Source organism: Lactuca serriola, chromosome 1, assembly GCF_051521515.1.
Source record: "Lactuca serriola cultivar US96UC23 chromosome 1, Lser_US96UC23_V15, whole genome shotgun sequence".
Taxonomy (NCBI): Eukaryota; Viridiplantae; Streptophyta; class Magnoliopsida; order Asterales; family Asteraceae; genus Lactuca; species Lactuca serriola.
The window spans coordinates 168,289,419-168,299,824 of NC_136408.1; the positions used below are offsets into that span (position 1 = coordinate 168,289,419).

General features: G+C 39.9%; 1 protein-coding gene across 1 annotated transcript; it reads left to right on the plus strand.

The window, feature by feature from the left end:
- The first annotated feature begins 302 nt into the window (after positions 1 to 302).
- LOC145063907 (uncharacterized) lies at positions 303 to 1,222 on the plus strand. The gene is made up of 2 exons (XM_079011471.1): positions 303 to 448; positions 508 to 1,222. The coding sequence occupies exons 1-2, from the start codon at positions 303 to 305 to the stop codon at positions 1,220 to 1,222; spliced, it is 861 nt and encodes a 286-aa protein (XP_078867597.1).
- Positions 1,223 to 10,406: the final 9,184 nt, after the last annotated feature.

A 10,406-nucleotide genomic window follows, 5' to 3' on the forward strand; every position in this document is an offset into this window, starting at 1 on the left:
TGGGGTGTTAAAGTTTAATCATTCAGCATTGTTTGAGCCATTCCTGTGTCTTGTTCTTATTGCTTTATTTACTGTTTAGAACATATCGATCCTACTAGAATTTTAATTCCAACAATTGGTATCAGAGTAGGAGACTGTGTAACAAATACACATTCCTTCTGTTTGAAGAATACTATAGGGTTTCCGCTTTTATCGAATATATAGGAGCCGTCGTTTTCTTATCGACGGAAACTGGTGTTTTTGATAAAACCTTATTCTCAAGTTTACAGGTCAGACTCTAATAGTTTCAAGGAAGGCTCATCATGTCTCAAGACGACGTACAATCTAATCCCATCAACATCTCCAACAACATTGGATCTACTACAAGAGTACCCATTCTTTACACGCAGGATTATGAGGTATGGGCGCATCACTTTGAAGATTATGTGGTTGGGTCTGATGATAACGGGTATCTCATCTGGGAAGCAATCACGTTGGGTCCGTTTGTTCACTCTGGAACGAATACAGATGTGGAACCCAAAAGGAGTATAACAAACTGATAGCAGACGAGGATAAGATTCCTCAGGACGAAAAAGATAAACTGCTGTGCAATGTAAAGGCGTTAAGAATGATCAGATTTGCTTTACAAGCTAACACCTTCCAGTTAGTGAGTTCATGCACTACAGCTAAGGACATATGGGATAGGTTGAAAGAACTGTATTCAACCGATGAGGATCTAGAACACTCTATTCAAACTCTGCCTCTCTCTAAGTTCGGGGCGTTTGCACAAAAACCTGAAGAAACCTTGCTTCAGATGTTTAATCGCTACAATCATCTGCTCAACAAGATGACAAAGCATGGTATTGAAAGGAAGGGTATTGAACAGAAAGTCACCTTCCGGAATGGTTTAAGACTCGAGTGGATGGCGATTGTCTCAACCGTGAAAGCACATGAACAATTCAAGGCTTATTCCCTAGCGAAACTTATGGGAATTCTAAAGTCTCATGAAAGCACAATGTCAAAAGAAGTGAAGTTAGTCTCTGGTGTCGGCTCACTAGCTCTTGTCTCAAAGAACAAAAATGTGATTGAAGAAGAAGAGGAAGATGACATGTCGGAGTGTGATCTTACGAGTGATGAGTATGCGATGATGGTGTCGAATCCAAAGAAGTTTGCTCGGAAGAAATTCCCTGTCAGTAAGAACCGAAACTGGCAAGGAAGCTATAGTTCAAAAAAGGTAAAGTAAGAGCCAAAGAATACATCTCAGCAAGAGGATGAAAAGAAGGAGAACAAACCAGTGGGTGACTCAGGGTATGATTGCAATTACTGTCACGGAAAGAATCACTTTGCCAAGGATTGCATGTTGAAAAAGTTAGCCGAGAGAAGAGAGAGTGAAGATGATGAAGCTTATCATATGAGAAAGCTTTAAGAGATAAAGAAGAAGAAAACTAGTGCTGGTCCAATGAACGCCTTGATTGTTCAAGAAAAGGTGATTGATGACGAATTTGGCGGGGTTGAAGTGTGGTCCATAGATTCAGAGGATGAAGAGGTGAGAAGGCCAACACACGGTAGAGCTTTTGTGGCGAGACAAGAGGATGAGAAAGTGAATGGAAGATGCCTAATGGTGACGGCTGGAGTGTCAACCGAGAGTGAGCATGAGGAACCGAATCTACATGAAGAAAAATGCTTTGCCGCCAAGCCTGTCAGTGAGAAGATCAACGACTGCGATCGTTTGATCAAAAAGGTACAATCCCTTCTTGAATCTCTTAAAATTCCGGCAATCGATTATGAAAAGGAATTAAATGAACTAAAATTCAAATTTAATAATCTAAGCCGAAGTCTCATGCAAACTCGCTTAACAAATTCTAACCTAACTGACCAAATTAGCAGGTTGTCAACGAAGAGTAAGGAGAGACGAATATGGATTGAGCTGAAGGAGCAGGAGTTAGTTAGGGCGAGGGATGAAATAATTTATTTGCAACGAGACAATTTAAGATTTTTGAAACAACGTAACGTTTTTTGCTTGATTGCTAAACGTTTATATACTAATATCACGCAATTGCATTTAGATTGTGAAATAGGGAAAAAGATTCATAAAATAATCTTGCCCTTCCTTGAGTTTAAGGAGGATGTGGTCATTGCTGAATGTGAATCTATCATGTCCTTGGAAGAAACTTCCATTGCTTATAAAATAGGTCTGGACAAAATTGAAACTTTCATTGACTCTAAGGAACATAAATGCATGTTAAAAGTGCTCTTTGATGAAAACGATAAGTTAAAAATTAAAACCGAGACCTTAAAATCATTTGACTCGTCAAATGCCAAATTGATGACGATGAATATTGAGAGTACATTTGAGTTTGATGATGAAAGTGAGATGAGTGAGATCTCCGTGGAAGACGTAATCGATTGCTCAGAGTTTCTAAAGAGCAAAACCGAGACTGAAAAACCGCTTATATTTGAAAACTCGGTTGAATATGCTCACTTAACAAATAACAAGTCGAAGAAACTCAAAGAAAACACAGTGGTCTACCAAAAAGTTCAAAGGGTTCCAAATCAAGTCTATGCTGTTAAAGGAGTAATAGAAAGACAAACAGCAGAACTGGAAATTTTGATAGATCAAGACAACGCTGGAGGTTGTGACGATTTCTTCTAGTCAGCTCCTATTGATAATGCAGACGAAACTGTCGGCTTGTCAGAGCAAACCTCATGGAGGGTGAAAGGTAGATACGTTCCAGAACCCATTAACAAACCCTCAAGTTTCGCCAAACCAAGCACAAGTGGAACGAAAGAGATACTAGAAGAAACAAGAAGGCGTCCCATCCAGCCGAGACTCAAAAGGAAAATCCAAAGCCAAAACCAGGCTTCAATATCCATAAATCTAAAAAACAACTGGCCGATCAAAAGCGCCAAAAAAATCAAAGGTACATGAAAAACTTGAGTGAGAGAAAACAGTTTTGGAAGTCTCAAAATCCTGACTTTGTCCAAACCAAGAAGGTTGCTCAAGCTGGAAATCACTCAAACAAGGCCAACATTCAGTTGAACCGAAAACCAAGTTTCGGTCCAAATTCCTTTTACTCTAAGAACCGAACCTCCAGTTTCAATTCTAACAATACTAAAGTTCATAACCAACAACACAGTTTTGATCCGAACTTCAGATCCCAGAGTCGAACCTCTAGTCTCTGTTCAAAACCCAAGGACCAGAGCCGAACCTTCAGTCTCGGTTCAAAATCCAAGGATCAGTGCCAAAAATCCAATTTCTGTCCTGCTTGCCAATCACATAAGGCACAATCCTTGAAAGATCTTAAAGGAAAAGGAAAGCTTGAAAGACCCCGTATAATGGTTTGGGATAGGCATAATAGTTAGTGGTAGAGATTGTGTAGGAAAATCAATTTTGTCTTGAGTTTATGGTGTGTATGTGTTTACGACCGTAAACTCCTTACGGCCGTAAACTCCTTGCGGTTGTAAGTCAGTCTATAAATAGGGCGTTTTGTCAGACTTGTTAGGTTGTTGATGCCTTCGTATTTTCTCCGAGTTGTATCTGCCGTTTTATTGATTTAAAGCGTATGCAAGCTCGATTTGGTATTTATTTGCTTATTGTTTCATCTTGTGCATCTGTTATTTGTCTTTGATCATTGGTAGATCCGTTTTCGAGCTTTACGATTGGTATCAGAGCGAGACCAGTGTCGAAGACGTCTTACAGTTGCGATTTTTCTCAAAACGATCTTCACAGCGAAAGAAGGGTTTTTATTCCAGTCGAAATTCGTGATTTCAGGAGCTTACGGTCTTAGCTTACGACCGTAAACTCGAGTTCACGGCTGCAAGCTCTTCAAGATCATACACCGCAAACAATTTCCTTGTCCAGTAAATCGAGTTCTTGATTTAAGGACTTTAATAATCATATTTTACTGCATTCAATCCTTAAAATAAAATAAATTTTAACAGAAAAAGTCATTGGCCGTAAATCGATTATCTGATAATCGATTTTAGATAAATTGTCTTTAAATTTTCTGTTTCAGAATTTGAAAAATTCGCGGGCCGTAAACAAGGAGTTTACGGCCGTAAACATTTATCGGCAGTAAACACGTCTCGAAGCTTAATTAATTAATTTTTGGAATTTAGCCATCAACAGTAAATATTTAAAAAAAAATTAATTAAATCTATTTAAATCTAAAATTAAAATTTATTTAATAATTAATTAATTTTAATTTTACATAAAAATGGAATCACAAAATCCTAATCAATATCAAGAACTCGATGCTGTGATGGGTACAACCACGCGCATTCCAAGGCTCATGTCCACTGATGGTTTCCCCGAGTGGAAATACAGGATCGAAAAGTACATAAAGATGAAGGACTTCAAGGTGTGGAAATGCATTATAAAGGATCCGATCAGAATCACTACTACAGTTGCAGGACAGGTGGTGGACAAGAAAATCGAAAACTACACCGATGAAGATTTCGTGACTATCGAGGAACAAGAAAAGGCATTGGCCATTTTAACTATGGCTCTTTCACCAGACATTGCTCAAGGTTTCAGGGAATACACTTCTGCTTTATCATTGTGGGAGGCACTGATTGAAGTATATGAGGGAAACGAGGATATGCAAGAAAGTCCCCAAGACATGTTAAGGCAACGGTTTAACATGTTCAACTGTGTGCCTGGAGAGACCCTGGAAGCCCAACTGCAGCGATTTACAACTCTCAACACGGAAATGACAGTGGCAGGGATCTTCTATACAAAGTTTGAAATTAACAAGAAGCTATTGAATGCCCTCCCAAAATCTTGGGACATGAATGTGGCTGTAATTAAGAAGACTAAAGACCTCAATCGCCTTACCCTAGCTGAAGTGATGGCTGTCATCAAATCATGTGATATTGATGACAAGAAAAGAGAGATAAATCATGTCAATTCATACTCAGCTGCAAACCTTGGCATTTCATCTAACAATGCTTTTTCTTCACTCCCTTATTCATCTGCAGGTTTATCCTTCAATTCACCTTCTCAGGCTCAGATGCTCTCTCATCCATCTGCTCCCTCTGCCTGAGCTATACCCCAGCCACATAACCAATCATTTTTGACTGCTCCTTCAAATGTGGCTTCCTCTTCAAAGGGAAAGGAGCTTGATGAAAACATTGTCTTTACTGCAGGGCTAATCAATTGCTACAATGCACTTGTAGCTGGGGAACTTCCTCCTCAATTTTCGTTTGCAGATCTTGATCAAATCCATCCGGAGGACGTTGAGGAGATGGACATCACATGGAAAATTGCCATGGCAGTCTTTAGGGCAAAACAGTTTGCCAAAAAGACAGGAAAGGATAATTGGGGGATGAGCGCTGACAGGAAGGTTGGGTTCAATAAAGGAAAGCTTCGGTGCTTCAACTGCCACGAGCCAGGGCATTTTTCTCGTGATTGCCCACATTCGGACAGAAGAGCAAACAATGACAGAACAATTGTTGCAGTGGGAAACAGTCGAAGCAGTGGTCAGCCGAACAATGAGAAGGCTATGGTTGCACAATCGTTTGACTGGGAAGATCAAATACAAGCTCTCAACATCTCTGGACCAAAAAATGCTCACTTGGCACAGGTAAGGGATGATACTCCAGCATGGATTGTTACAGCTGAGGACAACGTGATGAAGCTTCAGTTTGCCTTGATGGTATCCTCTTCTCATGAACCTAACTCATCCAAGGTAAGTCTCCCGTCATGTTCTCAGGCTTGTATTGATTATGTGAAAACCCTACATGATAAAATTGAAAACTTAGAAAGCGAACTAGACAGCCTTAAAATCCTTTGTGAATTAAATGACAAATTAAAAAGGGACGTAGAAGACCTTAGATATGAAGGATATCAACTTAGAAAAGGTCAGAAACCTCTTAAGGCTCAACTAGAATAAAAAATAAAAGACTTTAGAAAACTCCAGGAGGACTACAGTAATAAATGCGAAAACTATGATTATGTAGTCAAACAAAACGCAGAACTAGTTGCTGAAATTGAAACTTTAAGTGGCAAATTTGAAACTGCCAAACTTGATGTTAGAAAATATGATCATTCAAGTGAGGTAGTTGCAAATATGATAGACCACAACATGAAATATAAGAGAAATCAATCAAAAGGTCTAGGATATAATAATGTGCCACCTCCCTTTAATCATTCATATATGAATAAGCCACTGTCCAAGGAAGAAATTGGTAATGAATCTTTTATGGTTTATGGCAAATCTTATGGTTTTTTTTTCAGGAGGATTTATTAATCTTGAAAGTACTAACATTTCTACTTCTCCTGCAGATCAATCCTTGAATCAGTCACATCACGAAGTTAAAGGATCTGTGTCTGAACATAAAACTGATTCTAAACCTGAAGTTTTAGCTTTAAATAAAGACAATTCTTTTTCGAATGTTTTAAGTGACAATAGTTCTTGGGGTGTTTTTCATTCGTCTGATATTGTTTTTATTTCTCCCGATACAGCAGTTGTTACTTCTGATACTGTTTTGAGTGCTTCTAATATGTCTGATAAATTTTTGAACAATTTGGTTGACAATTTGAATGTTTGTGATAAAGATGTTAAAACACCACTAGTTTCACAACCCTCCACCAGTTTAGCACCTTCACTTGCCTCACAACCTAATACTGTTGCTTGTTCTTGTGAGAGAAGCAAGGGTCTTGGTAGGGAAAACAAATCTGATAAATGCAGTACAAGTTCTAACATTAACAAGCAGATTTGTTTTAATTGTGGTACTAGTGGTCATATTGCTAGAAATTGTCCTAATCGAATGTTTGTGAGTTATAATCTACCAAACCTGCTCCTAATATATCATCTATGTCCTCAGAGAAGTTTAAATGTGATAAATCTTAAAAGGCATCGGGATCATCCAGGAAGATCATGACATGGGTGCCCGAATCTAATTAAACCCGCACATTTTCCAGGGCCAGTTGCGGGGAAATGTCGTCAGACCCTGGTTTGTCGACAGTGGCTGTTCCCGACATATGACAGGAGATATCGCACAACTGCACAACATTCAATCATTTAATGGGGGATATGTCTCCTTTGCAGGTGGAGATGGAGGAAAAATCACTCAAAGGGGAACCGTGTCAAATGGAGTTCTAAGTTTCGAAAACGTGAATTTTGCTCCCGAGTTGAAACACAGTCTGTTAAGCATTTCACAGATCTGTGACAAGGGCTATTTTACGCGTTTCACTGACAAGGAATGCATGATTTTAAAGCCAGGCTTAGTCATCCCAGAAGAATGGATTCTCGTAAAATCAAAAAGGGATGGGAACGCCTATATCATTGATATGAATAGCAATCTACCAGAGCAAGTTACTTGTTTATTCTCCAAGATCTCCGAGCAAACTGCAATGTTGTGGCACCGAAGATTAGGTCATGCTAACGCCAAGAATCTAAATCGTCTTGCGAAGAATGAGATGGTCTGTGGACTGCCCGTCAAAGACTTTATTACGTTTAAAAAATGTGTGTCGTGCGCTCAAGGAAAGCATCATCGAAAGCCGCACTTGCCAAAACAGGTCAACTCAATCAGTCACGTTCTTCAATTACTTCACATGGATTTGTTTGGTCCAGTGAACGTGCTAAGCATCAACAGAAGCACTTACTGTTTAGTTGTGATTGATGATTTCTCTCGATTTACGTGGGTTTTCTTTCTATCCAACAAAGCTGGCGTCACTGAATTGATCAAGAAATTTATTGTACTTGTTGAGAATCAGACCAATCATAGGGTGAAGGCGCTTCGTACCGATAATGGAACAGAGTTTAAGAATTCTCTTCTCAATCACTTTTACGTTGAAAAGGGTATCCTGCGTCAATTTAGTTCTGCTCATACACCTCAACAAAATGGTGTTGCTGAAAGGCGGAACAGAACACTCAAAGACGCTGCAAGAACGATGTTGTGTGACTCAAAGCTGCCAGTCTGCTTTTGGGCTGAGGCGATAAACACTGCCTGTTATGTTTGAACAATGTGCTTATCAACAAAGCTCAAATAAAAACTCCGTATGAAATTTACTATGAACACAAGCCGTCAGTCAGTCATTTCCAAGTATTTGGATGTCCTTGCACCCTTCTTCACCTAGATGCCAACCCGAAGTTTAATGCCAAAGCCGATGACTGTTATTTTGTAGGGTATGCTGCTCGCACCGCTTATAGAGTCTACAATAAGAAAACCAAACAGATTGTGGAATCCTATGACGTGCGTTGGTTGGAAGAGAATGAGACAGACGCAAGAGTGGGTCCGGATTGGTTGTTTGATTACACGTCACTTTTCAAATCCTTAAACGTGTATTCAAATGATGTATCTAGAACTGGTTCGCATTGGAATAGTATCTCTGAAGATGAAGATGAAGAAGTCATGTACAAGCCTGTATCTAAATCCTCTGCTTCATCAAAAGGGAAAGCCAAAGCTTCACTTGAGGGAGAGACCTCTGGTTCGCATAAGGGAGGATCTCCTGCTGCATCTGAGGGGGGAGCCTTCTGCTGCATCTGAGGGGGAGCCTTCTGCTGCACCTGACGGGGAGCCTTCTGCAACATTTTCGGGAGAGTCTTCTTGTACTCCTTAAGGGAGCCCATTCTTGGAACATGATAGTCCTCAATCAGTCCATACTGATTCTTCTGATGCTGGAACGACACCTCATATATCTATAGAGAAAGAGTTTGTTCCGAATAATGCTTCCGCTGTCTCTTCTACCTTTATGGAATTGCTCTTTCCTGATCTTATTGTAGATGAGTATGTCGCAGAACCATCTGGTGCTGCTCAACCAACAAATGAAGGAGGTGTCAACATCCACACTCTTGCTATTTCTCTCAATGACATCAGCCAAGAAATACCCTCAAGAGCTCAACGCGATCATCTGATCGAAAACGTCATTGGCCAGCTAGATGATGGTGTTAAAACTAGAAGCCAGAGTGGAGACGTAAATACATGTCTGTATTCTTGCTTTATCTCTCAAATTGAGCCCAAGAATGTAGAAATGGCTCTAAATGAACCTAGCTGGGTGGATGCAATGCATGAGGAGTTGCACCAATTTGAAAAACTCGGTGTTTGGAAATTAGTTGAGTTACCGAAGGGAAAAAAGTCTCTTGACACACGATGGGTCTACGTAACAAGCAGGACGATTCAGGGGTTATTGTGTAAAACAATGCTCAATTGGTAGTTCGAGGGTTTCGACAAGTCGAGGGTCTTGACTACATTGAAGTTTATGCTCCAGTAGCTCGCCTGGAGGCTATTCGTATCTTCCTAGCGTATGCTTCGTATATGAACTTTACTGTTTTTCAGATGGATGTCAAGACTTCCTTCTTGTGTGGCAAGGTGAAGGAAGAAATCTATGTTGATCAACCTCCAGGGTTTGTCGACTCGAAGTATCCTAATCATGTCTACAAGCTGGAAAAAGCGTTATATGGGCTGCATCAAGCTCCTAGAGCATGGTATGCAACCCTAACAAAGCATTTGCTCGAACATGGTTACACTCGCGGCACTATCGATCAAACTTTGTTCATAAAGCACGTCGACAAGGACCAGATACTCATATAAATATACATCGACGACATAATCTTTGGATCAACGAGCCAACAGCTTTGCAAGGAGTTCGAAAGTGTAATGAAGAAAGGATTTGAAATGAGTTCGTTGTGAGAAATGACCATGTTTTTGGGGCTTCAGGTTAAACAGAATTCAACCGGAATCCTGCTACATCAAGCTAAGTATGTGGAGGATATTTTTGAGAAGTTCGCGCTTCACGATGCTAAATCTGCTTCAACACCGATGGCTGAACGATCTCTCTTGACTCCAGATCCTAAAGGCGAGCTCGTAGATCAAACTCTCTATCGATCGATGATCGGATCGCTGATGTATCTTACTACAAGTCGACCTGACATTATGTTTGCAGTCTATCAATGCGCACGTTATCAGGCTAATCCTAAACTTTCTCATCTTATTGCTGTTAAAAGAATTTTTCGGTATATCAAAGGAAGCCCTAAATTGGGTCTTTGGTATCCGAAGAATTCTGAATTTGATCTTTATGCTTTTACTGACAATAATTATGGAGGCTATGAGCTTGACAGGAAATCAACTTCAGGAGAATGTCAATACCTAGGTGATAGATTAGTTTCATGGCAATGCAAGAAGCAGCACACTGTCTCGACTTCAACAGCAGAGGCAGAATACGTTGCTGCATCAGCTTGTTGTTCTCAAGTTATCTGGATCCAACATCAGTTGTTGGACTACGGTTTGAATTACTTAGAAACCCTTATCTATTGTGATAATGAAGCGGCAATTCAAATTGCTAAAAACCCATTCCAACACTCTAAAACCAAACACATCGACATTAAAATTCACTTTATCAGAGACTGTTATGAATGATCTTTAATTCGAATAGAACAGGTCCACACTGATAACAATGTGGCGGATTTGATCGCAAAGCCATT